At 38.1% G+C, this 27,455-nt stretch overlaps 1 protein-coding gene across 2 annotated transcripts in view; it reads right to left on the minus strand.

Annotated features, from left to right (window-relative positions):
* The window catches only part of LOC113119155 (AT-rich interactive domain-containing protein 1A-like), a 58,415-nt gene extending 42,051 nt beyond the window's left edge, over positions 1 to 16,364 (minus strand). Inside the window, exon 1 of one of the 2 annotated variants that reach the window (XM_026288400.1) lies at positions 15,168 to 16,364. In XM_026288400.1, coding sequence (XP_026144185.1) covers positions 15,168 to 16,037 — 870 coding nt within the window. In that variant the 5' untranslated portion in view covers positions 16,038 to 16,364. The remainder of the gene's footprint in view (positions 1 to 15,167) is intronic. The other variant, XM_026288399.1, reaches the window with a different exon arrangement.
* Between the last annotated feature and the right edge of the window lie 11,091 nt (positions 16,365 to 27,455).

Genomic DNA, 27,455 nt, shown 5'->3' on the forward strand with positions numbered 1-27,455 from the left:
GAAGTATGATAGCACAGATAGCGCCGGCTCTACTGAGCCAGACAGATGGATTGGGTACGGACGATAAACAACTGCTGCTAATTTAATCCTCCACACGGACAAACGCTCCAGGCCTACAGCACAGGACGACTGTTGTGCCAAAACACCAACACACACCAACTCTCTTCACAGCCTCGTGTGTAGTTCATCCAGGAGCGTAGAGCTGAACATGTACAGGCACGCCGAAATCAGGAGCAAGCCCAGAGATGTCAGCTCCTCCAAACGTGCTGCACTCTTACTGAGGGAATTTCACGAATACACTCAACTTTAACCGTTCAATTAAATATATTGCCCGTCAATAGCATCTTATTCTTCCCATGGCACGATGTATGACGCTCCCTCTTAAATGAAATGTCTGGTACATATTGTATCTGGCAGAAAAGATAAATCATTTTTGTGTAAAGATTGATTGATTCTCCGTTTTATGATTTAATACAAATCTGTTGTTAAAAATGGTGTCTAATGAAGATGCATGGATGAAAAAATGTCTTGGTTGTATGATGCATAAATCATATCATACTAAATCTATTATTACAACTACTACTATTATTATTATTATTAATAATTCTGAGAAGCACATTCAATATTAAAGTTTTTCCATCATTTCAAGTTAAAATGCTTTAACTTGGTGGATTGCTGTGATGATCTCAAATGAAATATAAGTGTGGAAAGTGAGCTCTGTAGATGAAGTTGATGTCCTCGTATGCTGAAACACAGATGTGTCACGTATGTTTGAGTTTGAGTATCAGACAAAACCATATTATTAGTGTTTCTTCCTGCTGTTTCATTCATCCACTGAATAAAAATGTCCAAAGCTTATAGTAATTGACCTATTTTATTGCGATTACATACGGTTTATCACCCAGCCCTAATTTAAATAAGATTTAATTTTTTTACTATTCTCAAAAAAACTTCAATTTGTAATGTTTACTGTCTGAGGTCACGAGGCAATGCTTTCGAATCCTCCGGCCTCTGATTTGCTCCACAAATGAGATTGGGTCCTCTCTTAGACGAGTCTCATCTTCTCAACAGCAAATTCTCTTCATTTGTTGAGTAAAGGACCCGCTGAAGGAGAAAGCCGTACTCCCTCAATTCTCAATTACACCTCACCGGCTCGAGGAATACCCAAGCTATAAATTGAGAAAACGACCACCAGTGGCGACACGGTAAAGAGGAATTATTAGTGACTTTTGCAGTCAACAAGCTTTTCCATGCGCTCGACTCACGTAATGATACTTCAGACAAACTCAACAGCCCTGACGCTCCTGCAACTGTCCTGATGAACGCCAGAGAACCGGAGCAGATTTACAAATACAGAGAAGACCCACTGATCTTCAACTCCAGCATTTCACATACACAATGAATAAAGCACTATATCCTAATGTAATTTAGTTCCTCCCACCATGTTTACATTAAATATATTTATGTATATTAAAGGGGTTATATATATGACAGATGCTAAAAAGAACAGTATTTGGTGTGATGCAGAGTTTACACGCAGTTTAAGGTTTAAAAAACACATTATTTTCCATATACTGTACATTATTGTTTCTCCACTATGCCCAGTCTTTCTGAAATGCGTCGATTTTTACAAAGCCTTTCGGTCTGAAGCAAGGTGTGCTCTGATTGGCCAGCTATCCAGTGTGTTGTGATTGGACGAATACCTCAAGCGTGTGATGGAAATGTCACGCCGCTCACTATATTTATAAAAAAAAAAAAAAAAAAGTTACGCCTATCTTTGCTTGAACATTTGGGAGGTGTTATGCAAATCTTCCTACATAGTGATGTAAAGATGTGGGGGCGTGTTAGAACGAGCCGCTTTGGGAGGGCAGTTTTCACGATTCATTAACAGCTCATGTACCACGGTAACTGTTGTTTCTATAACCCAAAAATACAACTTTATTTTCACTTCGTTTCGTTTTGTACATGTTTAAATGACTGTGGTGGCTCAAACCAGCTTAACTATTTACAAAATCTAGTTTGGGACCACCTTTTAAAAGCCTTACATTATAGGATGTTCATTCAGTATTAATCATATTCTTAACAGTCTTCATTTTTGTGAAAAATGTTCCTTGTTTTTTAACATATATACATATACACACACCTTTATGGTCAGTGGGTCGTGGCTTGGTGACCATTTGAAAAAATGTGGGTCTCAAGGCCAAACCAGTTCTGCTCAAAAGGTCTGCTCATGACCATATCTACAGCAATGTTAGCATCCACACTAACATTATAAATACCTTATAATACATTCTGTATTAGAATACTTTAATACCTTTTTTTGAAATTCAACCAAATGTAAAAATTCTAAAGTTAGTTGATTTAATTTTGGGGGGAAATGTTTTGCATGCATGCAAAAACAAGAGATAAAACAATAATACAAAATCAATAAAAACAGTTTTTAAAAAGAATAGCTCAAACTCTGCAATGTGGAAAAGCTATTTTCTGACAATAAGGGAGACTTTGACTCATTATCCACTATAGGTAAATAACTAGAAGAATAAAGTGCAGTAAACCTATTTGTGCAACAAACCAGCATGTTAATGATTATGATGATAAACTAAAATTTGACAAATACCAGTTTGCAGTATAAATCAGCATATGAACTGCTTTTGTAAAAAAAAAAAAAAAAAAAAAAAAAAAAAATGGAAGTGAGTGACACCGGAAGACACACATAGTTACATCCAATCTTACATAAAAAATAAGGTTGATACACACGTGTGAATACATATCAGTTAAAATCTGTTATTTAAGTCAAATATAGATGCAAGTATCTAGGCAGCTGTAAACAAACAGACTGCTTCACGCCGTCCTCTCCCCACGTCCAGCCTCATTTGTTTGAGACACATCCCACTCTCACATTAGCCCATGTTTCTGATCTCACTCGTGTAAATAAAGCAGAGTAAAGCGGTTCAAAACATCCAGCATGCTACAGCGAAATCTCTCGCAGCTGACAGACTTCTAGCATACTACAGGACCAATGAGTGGGAGAATATGGAGTCACCGTGTGATAAAGTGGCATGTGTTTCCAGCTGCACTCGGTCCACGTCAATCCCAAGCTGTCTGAGTAAGCCTTCCTTTAGGAAACGCCACCATGGCTGACTACACTGACAGCAGAGATGGCATGTTTCTAGTTAGCGTGTTGATTTGGACCCGCTGTTCAGACAGTGCTTTTGAAACATCAGGAGAAGGTGGTTAGCTTCACTGCTCTGTGGTGACAGCTGTGAGTTAGCAATGCCCTCAGCACACGATTACAGAAAGAGACGTTAGAAAGAAAGTCAAGACTGATATATTGCCAAGGCCTATATATATTGCCGATGAAATGTTGAGTGTTTTTTTTATTTAGCTGCTTGACCAGTGTGTGTTTTTTTTTTTTCAACTGATATGTCAGAACATTATTTTTATGTTGCACTGGACTTCTAGATACAGGGCATCAAGTCATCAAAAAAAATATTGAATTGCTTTAGTAGTCTAAATCCCAAAGTATACTTTGGTGTTTGTGCATATGCAAGGTGTATAACAGATTTCATAAAAAAAAGTATGTGCACCCGTGCATCACCCAATTTTTGTAACCACGCATATTTTGTATGCACAAGTTTGTTTTTCACTAATCAGTTGTTCCACAAGGTGGCAATCAATTGCGTTCAATTGGCAATAAACGTTGTTTCACATTAGATACGGAACAACAAAACAGCAACAATGACATTGACAAGCACTCGTGTGAGAGGGTTAGGAGTACAAACTTCATAAAAACCAGCGCAGACAATGGAAAATGGAGCATAAAAGGCTATGTGTTTGACTGTACACACACTCTAATGTACACTTAAACTAGTGTTGTCTAAAGTACTGACCACAATATTATTCAGCACTGAAATTTTAAAAACGCCCATTTCCTGCTAAGATTTGAGCGCTATGGAGCGGATTGTTAAACGGTGCTGATTGGTCATTGTGTTCACGCGCTCGACAGATACATCTGTGATAGGGTTCAATGATCATCGTCTAGTTGTGGCGTAAATGTGCGTTAGGTTTCTATTTGCATAAAAGCCTACTGAATATTAAAAATTTGGCACTGAAATAAAGCAGATACAAATATTTCAGACTACACCCTGACTGATCATTCACGTTACGCTGTAAAAACGTAGGTTTGTTTAGCGGCTCCAGGCCTTTGCATACTTCTCAGATACCGTTGGATTGTGGGCATGCAAATCCTCAGGCCAGTTTTTATATGAACGGAGAGACTCCACATAAACAACATAAGAAGAGCACTGAAGACCACAAGACCACCTTTACGTTCTGATGTAAACCCTCTAGAGGAGCGTCAGTCAAAAACTAGTCTGTTTTCCAACAGCAAGACAAAGTGTCTTCTAATTGATGAGGTGTATTTGCGCCAACTTGAGTGATACACAAGTATGGTTAGACATTGTAGTAGTACAACATGAAAAGCAGGGTCTGAAACCAACTTTCCCACCAATCCTCATGTTGTGGTTTCAGATAACTGGGCTTTAGTGTGATTTCTGATGTGCGTGTCAGACTCAAAAGGTTAATGACGTTCTCTGCATAACACACACATGTGTGTGTCATGTAAACGAAGCCTGCAGACTCCAGGACCATAAGTTTGAAGAAGGAAATTACTATGCTAATCCGCTACATTTTAAAAGTAAATGTCAAAAGAAAATCCATTACCCTCACATTTCCAAACAGCCCTGTGGAACTGCTTAAATGTGACATTTCCCCAATTACAGAGGAGAAAGGGAACACCTCATCATCAACCGCACGCTACGGCAAATGATCAGCACTGAATTTATAAAAACTGATTGTGCCAAGGTGGTCCTTGGATGGGTGTCTGAGACTATTCCTCGCTGCACGAACACGCAGGACTTCCAACGCAGAAGAAGTGAAGGAGAAAAGAAACCAGGGACACTGCAATGGAGAACCAATGAATACAGCCAAAGAAGATGCATGTGGACTTGTGTGCACTCAGTCCTAGACAGTACACAATACAAAACTAATCAGGATTTGTTTTATATATATATGCATCAATGCTCTGCAGCTGGTGCTACTCTTACAACTCGTTTGGTTACTTAAAAAGCATTACAATAAAATGCATAAATTACAGTAAGCATTTATAGGCAGATGTAAAGTCTTTTTTCTGATGCGCATCAATAAACAGACACAGTTACATGGTTTTGTTTTTGCAGCTGTAAACTAACTAAAAGATTGTGAATAACAAATGCATCTGAAAACAGTTAATGTTTAATATACATTAGCCACTGGTAAATGCAACATTCACTTATTTACATTTAGATATGAATAAGTCAATGTGTCAGCAGAATACTGATGCAAAATGCACTGCAACTTCCCAGCAAGCGTTTCATCTGGATTCCTCTTTGTAGAGTGTAATATTTTCACTGGCAGTGCTGTAATTAGTATGCTCACAGTGTGCTGTGCTTTAGCTGAGAGACCAGCGCTTTTCAGTCCTGCAAGTGAAGAAGCACAAAACGGCACATTTTGGACGCCTCCTTTTACTTTACACAGAATATTTTGATCATCCTGAGCCGGCTGCACTAGATGCACAAGTCAAATCTACGTCTAGTTGTGGCGTAAATGGGCATTAGGTTTCTATATGCACAGTAACCTACTAAATATTAAAACTTTGTTAAATGCAACCATGTACAAACTAAATAATTATGGAGTATGAAATGGAAATGAAACTTCAAACATGCATCATGTTGACATTTATACATATTTACATTAAGAGAATGTATTATGTGAATGAATTACATGAAGCTGATCTAAACAGTGCAAATTGGTGTTCATGGCAAAAAAAAAAAAAAAAAAAAAAGAATTACGTAATTAATTTTTTGAACCAATATTAATTTATTGCCTCCTTTAAGACATATTACTGAATGTTACTAACATAAAAATGCCTAATGATATTTCAAGAAGAGTTGTGCCGATAGACGATACGATATTTAGAGATATCGCCTGGGGCTAATGCCTTTGACGATAGCAAAATTATTGTTATGTTAGAAATACTAACTTAAGCTAGTATGATTATGACAATAATATTTTTTTCATAAATATATACGAAAAAAAAAAACTGTTGCTTTTAGGTTTTTTTTTTTTTGTTAAACCGAACCATTCGGTTCACCACACACGGCTCGTGCTGGGACCACGGTTCAATTTAAATTTGACAAAGCATCTGTAATATGGTTACAGGGCTCCAGACTAACTTTTTTCACTAGGAGCACAGTGGCCCCCAACTGAAAATTTTAGGGGCACAACCAGAAAATTTAGGGGCGCACACCGTAAATCAACATGCTAACCAAATCTACTAATTTCCACTGTATTACTAATAAATACTTTAATAATAGATGCAGAAATTACAATGTGCTGTTTCAAATTCAGTGTCACATTTTATTCTGCACTTTTGAAGATGCAACAACAAGGTAAACTGACAGCACCATCGCTGTCAAGACAGTACAAATAGTAAACAAAATTCCATACACTCAGAATAAAAAATGTGCATAGTAAAAAAGTTTGTGTGCATGCTGTATCGTTGTTGTATGTTTCGTTAAGTTTTAAGCCATTCTTCCTTTGAAGGTCGAGCTGGCTTTTGTATTTGGTGAAAGGTAGTTCTAATGCTTATAGTACCTCAGTATCTGAATTCTTACAGCCAGTCTTCTCAAAAATGGTGAGTGTGGATCAGGGCCGGCCCTGACCAATTTGCTGCCCTAGGCATGATTTTACCTGGCGCCCCATGTGTATGTATGTATGTACATGTATATATATATATATATATATATATATATATATATATATATATATATATATATATATATATATATATATATATATATATATATATATATATATATATATATATACACACGCATACACACACTACAGCAGAACTGTTTCCAACACTCATAATAAATCATCATATTAGAATGATTTCTAAAGGATCATGTGATAGACTGGATGTCACATGTGACACTGAAGAATGGAGTAATGATGCTGAAAATTCAGCTTTGCATCACAGAAATAAATGATAATTTAAAGTATAATAAATTTAAAACAAATTATTTTAAATTGTAATAATATATCACAATATTACATTTTTTTCTGTATTTTTGATCAAATAAATGCAGGCTTGATGAGCAGAAGAAACTTCTTTCAAAAACTTAAAAAAATAGTAATGTTTCAAAACTTTTGGCCTGTACTGTATCCCCCCCAAAACTGCACAACTGTAGAGTAAAACATTATTTAAAAAAAAGTGATAATAAAAAATGCGTCTTAAAACTGACAAGATTGTACAAAATCACAGTCTGGGGACTCAGAACTCAGAACAACTGCTAACATTAAGTTTAAGGTAAAAATAACTGCCATGAAATTATAGTATCTTACTCCTATTCAATAAATAGTTCTTTCACTACATCTCTTTACCTCTGTCTTTATCCTCTTCTCTTCTTTTTGGCAGTGTATCTATCGCAGACTATGATCATTTATAATGTGTCATGTAAATTCGGCCTTGCGTCACAATCAGGAAACTTTCACCGTGTCTAGAACGGGCGCGAGCCGCCAGGCCCGTTTCTACGAGCTGTGTGTTAACAAAAACAGTGCTGTCTACATTGGATGTGGCGTCGGGCACGCTACACAACAAATTACCAACAACTAATCGTGCGCGCGCTCTGTTTCTGACGCACTTCAAGCACTCGATGGGTGGGGGAAGATTGAAGAGCCAGACTTTTTTTTTTTTTTTTTGCTTTATTTGGAAGTGTTTCGAATTGTTGGTTTTTAAATAGTATCCTATTATAAAAAAAATATAGGTAAAAAAAAAAAAAAAAAAAGTTCACTCATTCTGGCGCCCCTATGGATGAGTGGCGCCCTTAGCATTTGCCTATGCCGCGGGCCGGCCCTGGTGCGGACTTTTTTTCGCCACACCAACCTCTGACTCTGAATCATCATCTGACGGTGACACTGTAGACTCTGGCATTGGTACACTAGCCGCAGGTCGGAAGAACGAATCAATAGTTCGCTTGCTCATAGCTCAGACGCACGCACATATCAGGTTGTGATGATATTTGTCTCTGTTTCCTTCCCACAGATGTTTACTCGCGCTCAATTATCTCTAGGCCCCTCCCCCTCCACAGATTTTAGCCACTTGCAGTGGCCATTCCCTATTCTTCCCACACGCATTTGCCGCCTCACAGACAGGCATCACTCAATGAGACGCGAGTGTGTGCTCGCGTCTCATTAGTATGTGTGCGTGCGTGCGTGCGTGTGCAAATCTACTGGTCGCACATGTGCGACTGGATGTAAAATTCAGTCGCACACTCTCAAAATTTGGTCGCAAAATGCGACCATTTGGTCGCAGTCTGGAGCCCTGGGTTAGCATGTAAAACAAACTGGGTTCAGCTAATATATGTTTCTGTTGATGGATGTGCATTCTGGATTCCCAGACATTACAACAACAGTGATGAGGAAAAAAAGAAAAAGAAAAAAAAAAACCTGGACAAACCATTCACTCTTGATCAATGTGAATTAATGCTGGAATATGAGCAGTCATTTATTCCGTCATCACCCGGGTGCTGACAGCGCGTGAGCACAGCACACGTTAATATGCGTTTAAACTAAACTCATTTAAGCTTTGTCAGTTTAAACATTTAAGAGCCAAAAGGACACGAGCTCGCGCGTGCAGTGAGAAGAATTGTGCATGTGCTCCGCGCAAACCCGCGGCCCAGAACGTGCACAAATATTAAGATCTCTGAAGTAGCTATTGCGTTTAAATGGACAAATTCACACAAATAATATGTCAAAATGCCCGTCTTGGTAAGTATCCTACAGCAGACATAGCCGCCAATCTTTCATTTATACAGTCCAATATGCAATGCTGTTTTACATTTGATTACTTTATTCAATTTCTGTACCTAAAAACTTATGCTAGACCTGCCCAAAAAAAATAAAAAATAAAAAAAAATAGTAAATCACTGTTTGTATCTTTACTCTATTGTATTTATTTGTAGTACAATATATATATTTTTTTATTAGAAAGTATAGTTTTTCCATAAACATTGCACATACCGAACTGTACCGAAAACCGTGACTCTAAACCCGTGAAACAAACCGAACCGTGAAAAAGTTGACCCATGCCACCCCTAGTTTCTTTGTATTTATTTTAAATTCAACATTTATTGTCGATATTGGGCTTGCGGATCATGTGGGTACTAGGGTACTCTTTGCTGTGTGTGGATGACCATGTCGGTCAGCCACCACCGAAGACCAATTCTGACCCAGGAAAAACCCTGTTGGACTTGGAGAAGGAAGACCTCCTCCAGAACCAGGACTGAGAACCAGCTTTAATACAGTCAGCATGATAAAACCTCTCAAGATGTGTTCAATCAGAGTCAAGTGAACTCAAAACCAGCTCAACTATATAAGCCTTCCTGAACACCGACTAATCAAGTAGTCGTTCAGACAATCCAGCGACTAGACCGTGTTGAAATCACACACTAGTGCTTGCTTTACCTCAGAAGTACGTTCTTTGCAATCATCAGATATATCTGGTGCACAGTCGAATGCAAAGCAGTGTACAGCTTGAGCAAGTGAAAAGTGAAGAAAGATGCATGAGAAGGCCGAGCCAGAGGAACGTGAGGAGTGGAGCGCTGCACGAGTGCTTCTGCGTGGGTACAGCAAGCGTACGAGAGGCCAGTGTGTGTGACCTAAACGCTCCTGAAGAGACGGAGGGATGGCCGGCCGCTGGAGCATACAGCATGAGCGGGTCACAGCTTCTCCCGGCGTCTAATAACACGTGCACGCTCACACACAAACATTCATAAGTGCACAGCTGTCACCGGCAGGCAGCAAAGGATCATTCACAAAAACAGCCCCCTCCTGGCTCTGTTTCCCTAAGTATCTATGACACACACACACACACACAGAGAGAGAGAGCATGTGGAGATTCATTACTCAGCAGTGCACACAGTGTGCTGTGGCAGCAACGGTTCACTCTTTACCCTGCAGGCGACTGAGAGCGTGCCCTTCACTCGAGGATGCTGGGATAGGATTCTCCCTCTCAAACAGCAACTCACTGCACTGGCTCTGGGTCATAAGCACTGGTCTGAGAACAGTTTTTTGGACGACAAAACTTTACATGAGTGACTTATTTAAAGAGGTGTTTCCTGTGAATAAGGTAGCTATGACATCTACATTGTAGAGACCAGCAGAATTACAAACTAACAAACAAAGTCCTCAGAATAATCAAACATAAAATCAAACATATCCTGCTGTCACTTTAAGAGCCGGACGCATCCAAACTACTGTTACACGCGTATTTTCATTCTCAACTCTTTACGTTCATTTATTACATGAACGATGAAGGTATACGCATGAATAATCACCAAGCGCAGCACTTTGACACTTTTATTTGAAAATAAAAATGACGTTAGATGACGTTACGTGTCCGTGTCCTGATCCATCTCAGAGCGCATTTCTCTCTTCACGCTTTTAAAAACATGAAGTAATAGACTTCATTAAATTTAGCAAATGTGTCATTACATGATTTTTTGCACGGGAAATTGGGCTTTTATGGAGGAACGAAAGCGCAGCACTGCAAAAGGGGAAGAATGGAGTGAAAATCGTTTTATCTCGATTATTTTCATAATCGTTGGAGGCCAAATCGAAATCAAACATTTTTATTTATTTATTTGGGGGGGGGGGGTGTTAATTGCACAGCCCTATGATACATGTAAACACCTAAATTCATTACAGTCCCATAATGGAAATTACACAATTTCCCTCTTTTCTCATTTCAATTTCAAAACTCTTGGTCAACAATCCACAACAATTGCTCAAAAACTAGTTCACAGAAGTCTCATAAAATAAATAAATAAAATGAAAAAATAAATTAAATATTTGTGAAAAATTACATTTAACACCACATTTTACATAAAGTATCTACTTGTTAATAAATGGCTTTTGGGTGAAAATTATGGTTTCTGGAAATAAATGAAAATTTTTTATTTTTTTAAGTAGTGCTGTCAAACGATTAAGCGCATCTGAAATAATGCATGCATTTAAATTATATTATAAATAAATATTTAATATATAAATGTAACATTTTTCTTAAATACATTTGTGTGTATTTATATATTAATTCTGATAATTTTTCTATAGTGGTTAATATAGAATATCTGCATGGTTTTCCTTATTTGCATTAAATTCATTTTCACCAAACACACAATCTGATGCCCTAGTTTATAACGTCAAAATAATCTGCTAAAGAAAATCGTTTTACTCATTTTATCTTCAGGACATATTTATCTCTGGGCTAATTAATCTGACGTGAAACAAGCTCACCTGCAGGAAAAATAAATAAATAAAAGTAGAGCTGAAACAACGAATCGATTTAATCGATTAAAATCGATTATTAAAATAGTTGTCAACTAATTTAGTAATCGATTCGTCGCTAAATAAATTTTATTTGCCATAAGCGGCTCATTTCGTGCATATTTCATATCTGCGGTGACCAAAGTGTGGCAGTAATGAGCCACCGGAGCTTTTACTCAGCCAGTACAGCAGGTGAAGTAGCAAATAGCCAATAGCTGGCCTCGTTTTATGTCACGTGCTTCCCGAACAGCGTCTCTGCAGCATTCAGCGGGAAGTGGGAGTACTTTACTTTGAGCCTTCAAAATGAAGAGTAACCTGTAAACTCTGCACTACTGAACTGTTTAAAGGGCCGTTCACATATCGTGTCTTTTGCGTGCTCAAGTTCGTTATTTCCTATGTAGGCGCGAAGTATGCACTCTCATAATTGAAGCGACGCGGTCGCGACACGCACGCGGTGCGATGCGCCCGTTTTTCCAGGCGCGTTCACACCGCATCCATTTATCCTTTGCTGAAATTTCCGGGTCTTCATGGAGAGGGCACGTCATGGAGAGAGCACGTCATGGTTGCTTAGCAAAGGCAGACGCCTCAGGGGCGCTTCTGCCCGAGCGCTTTGGAAAGAAGGAGAAAGCGGCGCGACTAGCGTTTTCCACGCGTTTTTAGGTGCGATATGTGAACGGCCCCTAAGAATTTTATTTGTGCAGATTCTCCAGTACAAGGTTGTTTGCAAATGTTTAGTCGTAAAAGCTGATAACATTGCTTTTTAACAGTTAACATTTAAAGCTTTACAAACATGTTATGTGATCAGTTTGACGTTTACCAGTTCATAATTCAGACTTGCAGCCTAATTATGACTGAATGAGAGAGGTAAATGTTTGAGTATATTTAAAATGCACTTCTTTTCTAAGTATTCACTGCTCTTTTTCACACAGAAGGTTTTTTGTGTGTGTCCCAATTTTTTTTTCTGGACAACCTTCTGATGGATTTTACTTTAAATTGTGAGTTCCATTCAGGTTTCATGCCATTGGCACTCTTTTTTCGAAGGATTGTTTACAGTTTCACAGCATAAGCTATAAAGCTTTTTCCCAGTAAATAATAAAATACAATGCACTGCAATTTTATTCTGTTTTATCCTTATACTTCGTGAAAATATGTTCTCAAAGATTCCTTAAACTTTGTTTGGGATGTTAAACTACTTTAGGAGCTCTAAGGACTGCCATGGTGAAAACAATATTTGAAATCTCCTTGTGAATTTTGCTAGAGTATGGGTCAGTGTTTTGATTGCAGAAGAGTTCGACAAAGGATTAATAAAACAACTCCAGGTATATTTTTGATGAGGATATGACAATGCAAAATGGTTAAAATCTCTTAAAAATCTATGCTGAATGATAAAGACCCTTTATTAATAATTTACTTGGGGAAAAAATGGAAAAACTAAAATATAAGTACATAAACCGATTAATCGATTAATCGTAAAAATAATCGACAGATTAATCGATTATCAAAATAATCGTTAGTTGCAGCCCTAAATAAAAGCTTATGGTTACAAATAATAACTAGTAGTTTATTTTGGCACTCAAAACATATAGTGCCGGTCATTCATGCAAATCTGTGGTGCCAAAACCCTCACCACCACACATTTCTCTTGCTTCAAACACACAGATCTATGCACTATTTTGAACTGAAGGGATGAACACAAGCTATAACCAGCTCCACACATCCTTTAAATAAGTTCATGTTTTCAGCAAACACTCAGATCTCAATCAGCACTTTATACTGTGCAACCAACACAAATGCCAAGTTTTAAAACTCTCACCGAAGATTTAAAGCACTCTAGACAAGAACGGATTCATTGTTTAAGAGAAATATTCTTGTCTTCCCATCATGATTATTGCATAACAAACCGTAAGATCATCTCTGCCTCTGAGGGTCATTAAAACCCTTCATTTCCTCAATGAGAGCCCAGCCATCACGGCTTTAAGCTTCATTCTGTCATTCAGAAACAAGAGGAAAGGTGTGATCCTGAGAAAGAGCGAATAACACGGCTGACGATCACAGGACGCTTGTGAACTTTTGACATATATGTTACAAATCTGCTTTAATTCACAACAGCATTGGAAAGATTACACATGACGTTATCAGAAAGAACCGATCCATTATTGAAACGCTTGTGAATCAAAGATTGTTTTTAGTCAGTCTTAGTTTATTTTGGACTGTTGAAAGTGATCTACAGTGAGCACTTGCATTAGATGAAAAATATCCTTGAACGTTTTCCCCCAAAACCTTATTTTCTCTTCACTTGAGTAAAGAATGACCTCCACCTCTTGGTGTAAATAAATCGGGAAATTCATATTTTGGGGTGAACGGTCTCTTTAAGATATTTGGATGCCACAAATATCAGGATGTCACAAATAACAAAAATACAGCAGTTCCACATATTCTGTATATTAATATAGCATTTCACATATCAGGAAACCTGGATGCAGAGAGCTTGGATAAGACAAGAGAAGCAAACAGCACATGAGGTAACCCAATTCATCAAGTTAACTCCTTTTTATAAACAATGCAAACATTTTCAGAGCATGCAAAAAGAAAAATACATCACTAAAAAGTGTGCAACCCAACTAAACAGATTCATAAAATGTGCAATTACGCTTACTAAATTAACAAAGGATGCACTGCTGGAAAAATAACACACGTGTATCTTTATTGCATGCATTTAAATAAGACCTTGAATTTTATTACTCAATTTAAGAGTTAAAAACAAACCAGACTTCTGCATGGATGCCCTTTGCTTACGAAATGCTACAAAAAATGCAGAACAAGTTAAATAAAAAGAGTTTAAAAAGACTTAATTGTAACATCAGAAAACATATTGCATGCACTCAAACCCTGTAAAGCGCGTGCATGCACAGCGCGAGTGTAAGTGGAGCAGCTCGTCGGCTCTCTGCTGCATTAGATGCAATTATAAATGGCCAGGCGCAGGAGAAGAGGCAGCCAATCAGAAGAGAGCTCGCGTGTCAACCCAAGACCAACTGTCTCCTGCCTTTGACAGAAGGATTTTACCTCCATAATTCAAATCCCAAAGCAAAGCAGCCCGCTGAACTTCCTCACAGCTCTCAGTCTGTTTACACACACATACACACTAAAAACGCCTCAAAACACACCCGAACAAAACACGTTTCAAAGCCAGTCGAGCTTAACGGTCGACGGTGTTCACGTTTAGCCCCCGGATGTGAACATATTCAGTGTTTTTAGCGTCGGAGCAGAGTCAGGGAATAAACTAGCCGTGATCAAACAACTAACGTAGCGATAGCATCTCGCACTAAACACGGACTTTCATGAACAGCATCTGTGCTGCACAAACACCTCCAGTGTCTTCAGAGCTGACGTTAGCAGTTAGCCAATACATAACCAGTCTCCCTTTCCGATTAAAACTGGGCCGAGATACATGTTTGTAACGGACTTCTGACCGGTCTCTAGATGGAAACACATTAGACGGCTAACCTTTTTTAGGCTAGTCAAGCGGTTTACACACTGCTGTATGCACGCAGCCTCGAAAATTAGCATTACTTCCCAATTCCTCTCGCCCCTCTCACCCCAGCACACAACTAGCCCGAAGTGAGACAACAACACAGCTCAAAACAGCTAATTCTCTGGACTGTGTTCGCTGGAGAAACACAGGCAGCCATTTTAGACCAGACTGAGAAACAATGGCAGACTCGCTCTCTCTCTCGGTTTACCTGGCTCCGGTTGAGGGTTTGTCCGGTGTTCCCGGGGCTCATTGGAGAGGGGTGATGGCTTCTTTGTTGCCAGGCCGGATGTCCCCCGCCGTACTGCCCCATGTCCGCCGCTCCTTTAGCCGCCTCCGGGCCGAGCTCTGCGGCGGGGAAGCTCTGGTAGCCCCGGGCCGAGCTCGGGGAGGTCAGGAGCTGGTTCAGGGTCGGGGTGGACGTGGGCTGAGGGGTGCCCATGTTGTACCTCTGGCTGTTGTAGGAAGCGGCGGTCACGTTGGCGGTAGTTCCTCCCGGCGGCGGCTGCTTGCCTGGCGGTCCCCCGGATGGAGGCGGCTGGCTGTTCCGCGGGGAGTTCACGCCGTAGCCCTGGCCTTGGTGGTACGGAGTCCGGTTTGGGAAGGCGCTGTAGTTGTTGAAGTGGTTCTGGTAGCCGTGCTCGTGTGAATTGGGCGGGTATTGGTCCATCCCCGCCGGCCCGGCCATGCCAGGGCTTTGTTGTCCGCCATGTTGATGAAAAGCGGGCCGGTTGTAGTGCTGGTTGTAGCCGTAAGGAGGCGGAGGGAAGGCGGCCGGGTGTTGTGGAGCCATACCGGGGTGGTTAGTCCCGTCGGGATCATTCTGGCTGTTGTTATTGTTCACCCTGGACGGGTTCCCGTTACCGTTCTTCATGTCAGGGTCGCCTGCTCCTCCTCCTCCTCTCCCGGCAGCAGTGTTCCCCACATCGGCCCCGTCGCGCAGCTCCTTCTGTCCTGGGGATCCGGTGACGGTGCTCTCATGCGGCTTCTCTCCGAGCACCGGCTCGTCCTGCGGCTCCCGCTCCGGTTTTCTGAGTTCGGCGGGAGGGCTAGCGTTGAGAGTGGCGACCTGAGCGGCCATGATCTCCCTCTCTCTCGTTCACCGCGAGTCACTTTGAATATAAACACAGCGCTCTTATGAAGACGTTATAAAGCCCGCGTCCCGTAGCATTCCTTCCGCTTTCAGACCGGAGTCGGTCTTCTCTCCCGAACGCGGCTCGAGCGGAAAAAGTTTCCAGGAGAATATAAATAAAGGTCCCGGGAATGGATTTAACCGACACCAGTGTGTGTATGTGTGAGTGTGTGTGTGTGGAGGGGGGGCCTCTTACAGAGCGAGAGCGCGAGAGAGAAACCGATCAAACCAGCACGAGGCTCCGCGAGACACAGCCATTTTACTGAGGCGCGCGGTCACGTGTAAAACGCGTCGTGGAGCGCGGATCCGGAGCGGAGCAGAAGAAGTGTGTCCTCTCGAGCTTTTTGACATAGTTTGGGTTCCAGCACGAAATACGCCTGCGAGCCTCGGCTTTTATTGTGAAAAAGTGCATAAAATATGTGTTATTATTTTATCTTTTCAGACTGAATCTTTAGTATAATTTTTTTTATTATTATTTTATATTATGCTTACACTAGCACTATCTGTTCTCAATTTCTATTACATCTACTAGTTTTCTTTTCTTTTTTTATTACAAAAAAAAAAATAGTAACACTTGACCTTTAACACTTGCACTCTTTACAATACTCTCTTTCTTTTTATTTAAGAAATGTGCCACTGGAACAAGAAACCAGACTTAAGGGTCAATTTACTGAAATTAAGATTCCTACATCATTTGAAAGCAGAATAAATAAGCTTTCCATTGATGTATGGTTTGTAAGGACAATATTTGGCTGAGATACAACAATCTGAGGGTGCAAAAAAAAAATCAAAATACTGAGAAAATCGCCTTAAAAGACGTCTGAATGAAGTTTGTAGCAAATAAACAACACTAACATAAGTGCTGCTTCTGACTGGTTCTGTGCTCCAGGGTCACGAATGATCCTCTGACACTAGTGTCATCTTATTTTTTTTTATTTTATTATTATTATTTTTTTTAAATGTGATGTGCATTTAAAGATCAAAACTACATTTTTCATAAGAAAATGTGTCTATTCAAAGCTCACTGTTGCAATACATGCGTGCTGTTTCCAGGACATTATATTCCACCTCCATGTATTGATAATACCTTTGTATCTATGCCTCAGGTCCCTCCTAAACTGGCATTTATTCACCCATGCCAAGAGAAAATATGTCTTCAGGCTGAGCGCACCTCAAACCGTCTGACAGGAGACCTCTTTCATGTCACCCGCACAAACAGTGTGACTTACAATCTTAACTTTTAAAGGGGAAATGTGTCATTTCAGTGCCAAAGTGGCATCAGACAGAATTAATGATCAAGAGTAATGACTGTTTTCAAACAGGTTTCCTGAACACTCCTCCCATCTACCATTGGTCAGGACAAAAGATAAGCCCCACCCCAAACTCACACCATGGTTGTAAAGCCATGTTGTAAATCAGTATCAAATATTTTATTTACTACAATAGTATTATATTTGTATTTTGAATTAGAAACTATTTTTAGATTGTCAGTTTTCACTTGAATTTTAGTTTATTTTATTATTATTATTTTTTTATTTCAGTTTTAGTAATTTTAGTTTTGTCAAGGCAACATTTCAAATTTTTAAAATCTAATGTTTATACTTTTTTCAGTTTTATTTCAGTCAACAAAATATTTGATAATTTTTAGAATTAATTTAAATTATCTCCCTATATTCTTTTGTCATTTTTAAATCTAGCTTTTGTTTTTTTATATATATATTTTTATTTAGCTTCAATTTATATTTATGTAAGTTTTTCATTAACTTAAGTACTATTTACCACAAATATATATATATATATATATATATTTTTTTTTTTTGCAGTTAGTTGATGAGACAACATTTCTAATTTAGTTTGAAGTTGAAATTGTTCATTGTTCAAATCGTACAATTATACAAAAAATCTACATCACATGAATGTACAACAAAGCATAGCTAATATACAGAAGTGTTAAGGCCCAGTGTGTTCTTGCATATTTCGGAGAGGGTTTATTGCAGCAGCATTATGTTTGATCTGTGCAGAGGACAGCATGAAATTACAGCCTGTGTGCTAATGTGTATGTGCGCATGTGTTCAGAGAGAGAGAGAGAGGGATGGAAAGGGAAAGAGGATGGGGGATGGACCGAGAGCAGGAAGTGAAAATGAAAAAAAGTGAAATGCAGCGCAAGCCAGAGAGAGAAAAAACTGCGTAGGCCGCAGCAATCAAATCTGGCACACCAAATCCAACCCCAAATTCAACAGCGCAACGTGTATTTGGTTTGGTAAAGAGATAGAGCAGAGCTAAGAGACAGCTCAGAGTAAATAACCAAATGGAAACAGCTATGCTCTTTCCCCCACTCAAACACTGCTCTCTCTCTCTCTCTCTCTCTCTCTCTCTGTGTGTGTGTGTCTCTCTCTCTCTCCCTCTCAGTCTCTCTCTCCCCCCCCCCTCTTTCTCTCTGCCTCTCTCTCTCTCTCTCCCTCTCTCTCTCTCTCTCTCTCTCTCTCTCTCTCAGAAGCAGAAGCAGCAGAACTTTGCTGTGTGGGGGAAGGGAGGCTCTCTTCGATGCAGAACCTGCGCCTGCGCCTGACCTGTGTCGCTGCTGCGGCTCACAAACTGGTTTTTACTGTTGTGAAGTAAAATAGAGTCAAACTGCTGTTCTAAATGCGCCCGTGTGTGTGTGTGTGTGTCAGTCGCTCACTATATCAGCAGAAGTGCAGGGAGAATGTAGACAGACAGGCAGCAGAGGGGGTTGGGAGCTCTCTCTCCAGCATTTTTGCATTTAAAATCAATTTAATGTCTGTTTCGAAGCATTTCTGCTGTTACTCTGGCAAATTAATATGAATGTGAAATCAGAATTGCTTTCTTAATGCATGTTCCTAGTCATATTGCGTGCAAATTCATTGGTGCATGTTTTTTTTTCTTTACCAAGAAAGTGTTTTTATTCATATTCCTTGATCAGAATATGTGGCGCTCCCTCACCGCAGAGGACGCATGGCTGTCCGATAATGTTAATATACATAGGAACATCCCTAAGTAGTCTTTGTTTTTTAGCATTCTAGCTGCATTCTATAATCAACACTTTCCCCACAATACAAACAAGTCCAACCCTACACTTTTCCTTGAGGAATATCCCGTTTTATGTCAAAATTATGTCAAATTATGGAGGTAAAATGGTTTGCAATGGTTTGTCACATTGATTTTTTCCCCCTCCTATAAATTTATCTTGTAAGTTTATTAGACATAATACATTTTTCCCAGTGCTTGAAAAACACACTTGTTCTTATATGTTTGCCTTAACCTTTAACAATACTTAATTGTGTTGAATGTGCACCTGTAGTGTATTTCAAATCTTAAACGCAATTAAAAAAGAAAAAAAAGAAAACATAAAATATATATATTTATATATTACTAATCAAATAAAAAGACAATTAAGTGTACTTAAAATATGCTTTTATGTTTCTTAAGTGCACATTTTAATAATGTTAAAGTATATAATTTATGGTAAAGAACATTTTAAATCAATGTTTAATAATCTTGCTTTGAAGAAGTGCACTTATTTTGATGTGTTGACTATGTGACTAATAATATTCAAAATTAGATTTAAATTGAATATGAATATAGAGTTATAGTATATTTAAGTGTACTTGCATTAACATTTAGTCATTTAACAAACGCTTTCATCCAAAGTGACCTACAAATGAAGACAACAGAAGCAGTCTGAACCAACAAAAGACATGTACTTCATTACAAAAATATTTAAATACATATAGAAGTGACATTTAAGTATGTTTTAGTTGATCATAAATACTTGTCAGTGCATTGAGCTTGACATTTTAACCATGTTTTAAAAACACTTGAAGGCATTATGAAATTACATATAAAGATATATGATTACTACTTAAGAGGGTCGGAAACACTTTAAAATGTTCAGCTACTCCCGTTTCATGTAAATCCACAAGTACTTTAAGTATATTCTTGTGAAAAAAGTGTATTATTTCTGTGATAAGTGCTCTTTTTATATGAAAGCTGTGTTTCTTTTTCACGAGGGAAGGTTAAGCTGAAATCTAGAGTTTGGTAAAAAATAAATAAATAAGTAAACACATGAACACAACAACAATAAACCGATGGCAGGCTATTGAGAAGGAAAGGCAGATTTTAACAGCACTTAAGCAGTTAGGCAGTTGTAATGGGAAGATTTAGGTTGAATGCTAAGAATCCAGCACAAAGACCTTTAGATCCAGGGCTCATTGAACGTCGTTGACTTTAGGGGCCACGCTCCTTTCAAACACTTGGCTCCGGCTGCAGCTCCTGGGCTTTCAGACCGAGGGAGCAGGTTGTATAGCAACACAAATGCTTGGCCACCCGCTCTCCCCCACTTGAAAAGAGTGAATCACAGATCCTTCCACCTACATGCAGTTCACATTCACTCTCTTAGTCATAGTTGTCCAAGGATAAACTAAGCGTCTTTACCTCTAATTTCTGCTGTGAAAGTCTTCTGATGAACTCGGATGAAGAGCTTTCTCAGAGTCAGATAGCATCTTTGACAGCGCTGTGATCTACGACTGTTTACTCGGTCCCCCTCCACCACGCAGCTACCCATGAGTCTGAGCGTGATGCATCACCTGTGGTCCGCTGCCGAGGGCTCTCCCCGCCACCCCGCGCCTGGAGCCTGGCCAGAAACACACTGTATTCAGAAGATTTACACAACCTTACTCAAATATTAAGCACAGAACCTCACAGGAATAGTAAGTGGAAGCTATTTATTACAACAGCCTGTTGATTTGCGGTGAGCAGCCACTGGTTAGAGTTATTAAGAGAAGCTCTGTTGGCTTGAAATTAATATTTTGACCTTTGCATTAATTGTAAGCCAACATCTTTAATTCCAAAGATAATAACGTTTGAAATTCATTAAATAGTGGCCAGGGGATTTGGGAACTTATGTCACATTTGAAGTGATGATGAATGTGACTCAAATGCTGCTATGCAAAAAATGCTGTAACAATAGGACACAATATATAGTGTTAATATGAAGGATTTTATTTTTTTCTTTCTATATTTTGAAATTTGCACTTCATTGTGCTGTGGTGGACTGGCTAATTTGTTTTGTTCTGTTTTATTTCATGTATTTAGAAATTTGCACCTCACTGCATTGTGGTCGACTATCTAATTTGTTTGCTTTGTTAAATTTCCTGTATTTTTTATTTTGCACTTCATTGCATTATGATCAACTGGTTAATTTGTTTGTTTTGTTTAATTTCCTGTAATATAAATTTTACACTTCATTGATGTAATATGCGTGGGTGTGCAAAGGAAGGCGCATGACGAAGGAGATAACAAATAAGGCTTTTTAATAATCCACGGGAGGAAAAGGGAACATCCAAAAATAAATCCAAATAATAGAACTTAACATTAATAGCGGACAAAAGGGAATTAAACAGATATGGTATTTAAACACAAGGAAAGTAATGAAAAGAACGGGAACAGGTAGGGATTAATCTATTAACTAAACTAGGAATGGAACATGACCAAATAAGGGAAACGCAAAAGGAACAAGTCCATGAACGTGACAATTGCATTTTGGTTGAATGGCTAATTTGTTTTGTTTTGTTTTGTGTCCTGTACTTTGAATTTTGAACCTCATTGCATTGTGGTCGTCTGGCTAATTAGTTTTGTTTGGTTTTATTTCCTGTATTTTGAAATTTTCACTTCATTGCATTGTGGTCGACTGGCTAATTTGTTTGCTTTGTTAAATTTCCTGTATTTTGACATTTTCACTTCATTGCATTGTGTTGGACTGGCTAATTAGTTTTATTTTGTTTTGTTTTATTTCCTGTATTTTGAATTTTGCACCGCATTGCATTGTGGTCGACTGGCTAATTAGTTTTGTTTGGTTTTATTTCCTGTATTTTGAAATTTTCACTTCATTGCATTGTGGTCGACTGGCTAATTTGTTTGTTTTGTTTAATATCTTGTATTTTGAATATTGCACCTCATTGCATTTTGGTTGACTGGCTAATTTGTTTTGTTTCCTGTATTTTGAATTTTGCACCGCATTGCATTGTGGTCGACTGGCAAATTTGTTTTGTTTTATTTCCTGTATTTTGACATTTTCACTTCATTGCATTGTGGTCGACTGGCTAATTTGTTTTGTTTTGTTTTATTTCCTGTATTTTGAATTTTGCATCACATTGCATTGTGGTCGACTGGCAAATTTGTTTTGTTTTATTTCCTGTATTTTGAATTTTGCACTTCATTGCATTGTGGTGGACTGGCTGATGTCCTAGCAGAAAATCTTATGTATTATTATTTTTTGTTGTTGTCGTAGTTGTCTGTTTTTATATAGTGTCGAGGTCTTACAACATATTTCTGGGACAGTTTTTTTTTTTTTTTTTTTTTTTTTTATGACACCAACTGGTTTTGAGGTGATTCTTAGCAGATAATTTTTTCTCAGTTTCTTACAGGTATACTATAGCAAACCCTCATGGATAAAGAAGCACACTTTATCATTCTGTTAAAAAGAATACACTACAGGAATACTATACTTTAAAATAATAATCTTAAGTGTTAACTGAATGTAATGTTTTTGGATACTGTACTGAATGTTAACTGCAATTAGATTCAAATTAATTTAATTATAGGTTTTTTTTATATTAAATGCAACGATTTAGGTGTTTTTGACCCACTTTGTACTTTTTTTTCTTCCTTTCTTCAGTTTGAATTGGAACATCATATGTATATTATTTTATCTTGTATTAAAAAAAAGAATAAATAAATAATAAAAATACATATAATTTGTCCCTGTGTTATTTTCTGACTTCTAATGACATTCGTACAGTTTTAAGGATCCAAATACTTTTTTAACTTCAGTTTGAGCAGTCTATATATATTTTTCCATCGTTTCAAACTTAACTGACAACTATTAGTCAATTGTTTGCTTGAAAAATGTTCTTTTGCTGTCTTTCTTGAAAATAAATGACATAATTTGTTGCCTAATGCAATGACATAATATCATTTCATGAGCTTGACTTAATTGTTTGTTATTATGCTCACAGTCTGAAGAAAGGGAAGCAAAAAGGCCTCGAAATATCCAACGGTAATCAGTGTAAACGTGTAACAAGTCGTGTGAAAGATTTGAATCACCAGAGAGGTCATGAAATGTGCCTCAGTTCAGTGTAGACGTTTGTATTCGGTATCATCGTGACAATCAATGCAGCCATGACCAAATCTAGCACTTTCCAAAAGGCAACAAATCATACTCTTTTCTTATAAGATGCTGAAAACCGCTTGTAACTGACACGTTATAAACCACATTGTGTTTATACAGCTCTGAGGTGAAAGCCACAGGTTTTGATCCTAAACCAAAGGCATCTGAGGCTATATCTTTGTCTTCATAGTGTGACTCAACCACACAGATTTGCATGCTTGCTACATTTGCAGTTTTCCTCGAAGTTCACTGAGAATCTTTGTAACCACACTCAGGTTTTTCTAGAGTTTTAACTTCAAGAATAGATAAATCCTGTGTAGCGTAAATTAATAATCATTTCTGACCCAATCAAAAGACCCTGTCAGGCATGAGAAAAAGAGTCCTCAAGGCAGGTACTTTTTTCCCCATTTTTGGTAAATCCCGTGGAATCCAGTCTGGGAATGGAGCCACTGAATTGTCAAGACAACTCAATAATCCAGAGTGGAATTTTCTAACAAGCCTGGAGTCTGCTTTGGCATAGAAACACACGGTTCACAGTATTGCTCGTGCTCATTCAGCAACACATCCCGGGTGTGAACTCTAACTGTGTTCTTCACGCGAACCAAACGCATCCAGTGCATTGTTGGGTAGCTGTAAAACACACTGTCTGGAGCGTGCAGAGGAAGGAAGTGGCACTTCGAGCAGACGAGCAGATAAGCAAACTGAACAGACTAATATTTCGTCCAAACACTCCTGTGATCAAACCAATGGAAACTCCTTCTCATTGGACGTTGTTGGTGATATGATAGTGTAGTGTAATGAGCAGAACGGTTTTAGCATTTGGCTGAAACACCTGAAATGTACATAAGTGACACCGAGCTGGCAGCTGCACACTCAAACACGATCAAAACACTGCTCCAAACTCAGCGTCAAGAGCTGAACATCGGGCTTTGATGAAAAATAAACTACAGAAGAGTATTATTAGAATCAGTTTTACTGAGGTTACAGTGAACTACTGAAGATAGATATAACATATATCTTGATTATTACTTTGGATTTATCTACATGGCTTTGGTTTGGCTACAGACAATCTATCTATCTATCTATCTATCTATCTATCTATCTATCTATCTATCTATCTATCTATCTATCTATCTATCTATCTATCTATCTATCTATCTATCTATCTATCTATCAATATATTAGTGCTGGCCAACGATTAATTGCGATTAATCACATCCAAAGTAAAAGTTTTAGTTTATTTAATATATGTGTGTGTACTGTGTATGTTTATTAAGTATAAAGACACACACATACAGTATATATTTAGAAAATATTTACATGTATTTACACATATATATTTATATTCATATAATTTATATTATATAAAAATATATTGAATATAAAAACATATCTTTCTTAAATGTATAGCATTTGTATGTATTTATATATACATAATAAATATACTCTGTACACACTCATATATTAAATAAACAAAAACTTTTATTTTGGATGTGATTAATCGTTTGACAGCACTAACAGACAGGAAGGAGAAGAATGAAGAATAGTACAAGCTTGAGTTTTTATAAGAGCAATTAATACTTTGCCAGGTGAAGAAAAAGCTGACTGATCCATCGCAAGATTTGTGCTTACAGTATGAATGACTGACTTCTGCGAGAAGGTACAGATTTCCACATTATAAATTCGCCTGTATACATGCAATGTTTATTAATAGTTCAAGGAGTTCAGATTTCCCCTTGAGGACATAAAGTTCGCTTTCACTTTGAATGAATGATTTGATAAGATTTGTTTAATTTAATCATTTTAAAATAATTTACCATCATGCAATCTCTGTTTTTTGATTGCAGGCTATAGCAGATGTTAGAAAGTCAGGCACACTTGGAGGCAATGATGGTGATAAAGTTTGGGAAGCAAGAGACTTAAAGTGATAAATACACTGCAGTCATCATCTACTCACTCTCATGTACTCTAAAACAAAGACTTGCGAATTAAATCTGTTCAACATAAATAATAAACTGATTGTGTGTCTTCAGAAGACTTGAGGCATGAGGCTTATTCATTTCACTTTCGGTGTGAAAGGGCTTTTTCACTATTTGTTCACAAAGTTTGTATTTTAAAAACAAACAAGCAAGCCCAGCCCAGATGAGAAAAAGTAACGCAAAAGTAACGTGCCATTAATTTCCATAAAAAGTAACTAAATAACACAATATGTTACTTTTTTATGGAGTAACTCAATATCGTAATGGATTACTTTTAAAAGTTACTTTTGCGGGACACTGTTTTGTGGCTTTTAGCTTTTCAAGGTCATGTAATGTGCAGCTGAAAGTATTCATATTGATCTCAGAAAATGAATCAAAACTGTTGATTACATCATCAAGCTCAGAGGCGTATTCAAATGTTTTGTCGAATCATATCCTTAGAGTGTCTCTCCCCCAATACCTTCTCAAAAGTTACTAATATGCACCTATAAGGTACTTATTTGCACACTTTAGCATACTAAAGTGTTTTATTTAGCATAAGTACTGCCCCAGTGACAGATAACCCCTTTTTCTTTTTCTTTTTTTCTTTGTAGAGTGTAGCAATACAGTGCAACAGTCATAATGCAATGATAATCTGGTTCATTTCTTCACAGGAGGACTGAATTTTAAAGACAGAACTACTGTTAACCAATGGTGGGCAAATTTGGGTTTTTGTGGTATATGCTTTTATTGAAGCCATCAGCCCACATCATTCATTTATTTATTTATTTGAAATAGTAGAATTTCTGGTTAGAAACAATATTTTCCATGACTCTGCAATTAAATATCCACCAATCATTATTTTTATTATTTTCTATTTATTTTACCTATATGGGAAAAGTACTTCCAGATCCAAGGCCACTGAAAACATGGGTTAAATTTTTGGGGTCTTAAAAGTGTTTTGGTTATCTAAAAAATACCAGCCCACCTTTCTGATTTCACATGACTTCCAACAATGTAAGGGAAATTACATTTGTCAAACCATTTCAAGCGCTCTTTAAGTGCCGAAATGTCCTTTCACTGAGAGCAAAATAACAGCTATGAAATAACAGGCAGTTCTGGTGTTGGTTTGTTCAATTTTTCCCCATGTGCTCGGCTCTGTGTGTTTCTAGCGAGAGAGAAATCACAGCAATAACTCTTTATGTCTCATTGTTTCTCTAATAGACAATGAGATAACAAGATCAAAGTGAGATGTGCTAAGCCTGCGGTTTCTCAGATTTTCCCCTGTACTGTAATTTCATACGTATCTCATGTAGAGATCTCAACAATGTCTCAAACCGTGCTCGCCCTTTCCAAGATACCAAAATTTGTACTCCAAAACTCAGTTATGAATGCAAACATTTCTAAAAATTAGCTTAAAAAGGATTTTACAGCTCTGTACTCTTACTGTACAGTATGTCAACATTTGTGTCTCTTATTAATCCTCCAAAGGAAAACGTTAAAAAAGCTCATACTTCATTGAGTTGTATTACATCCAAGCTTTGAAAGAGCAGCATCTGTACATTGCAAATTTCCAGGCACAACAAGCTGGTTTGTCATGTAACATCTGCTGTGCATTTCCAGTGAAACCCTAATGATTCAATCCCTTGGATGGACACTTGTTGAGGAGATGAATTATCCCTATAATCTTGAGGCCAAGGAAGTGCCAAGTGAGCTTTAGAGACGCTTCAGGTGACCAGTAAGAGATCAGGCCCTGGAATGGATGCTGTGGACATACTACAGATGGAAAGAGTGAGTTCATGCCTGGAGCCGCTCGTATCAGTCTCTGAGAAGATGGATGGATCCCGTGAAGAGCAGCGACCGCCCAGGATCAAAAAACCTCAAGAGTAGGGCCATAAAGATGAATGCTTGTTCAGTTGCATGTGTGTTTATGTGTTGCTGTGGTAGTTACAAACTCCAGTACTTAAGAGGGCGATAGAGTTCACTTCAGATGCCTTGTCTTTAAACCGAGAGTGTCAGTGTTCAGCTAGCTAGCTGTAAACACCTCTACACTTTAACTAACTATAACTAACTTTGCTCAGCAAGAATCTCTTTAAATCGTTGCACCGTGACGGTAATTGACCTGAACGAGGATCTGACAGCAGAAGAAGATGGTTTTAGCTAAAGCCCGCTATAGCGCCTCTCATGGTAATGCAGACAATGCACTGAAAAAAAAGGTAAACA

This window comes from Carassius auratus, chromosome 19, assembly GCF_003368295.1.
Source record: "Carassius auratus strain Wakin chromosome 19, ASM336829v1, whole genome shotgun sequence".
In the NCBI taxonomy this organism is placed as follows: domain Eukaryota; kingdom Metazoa; phylum Chordata; class Actinopteri; order Cypriniformes; family Cyprinidae; genus Carassius; species Carassius auratus.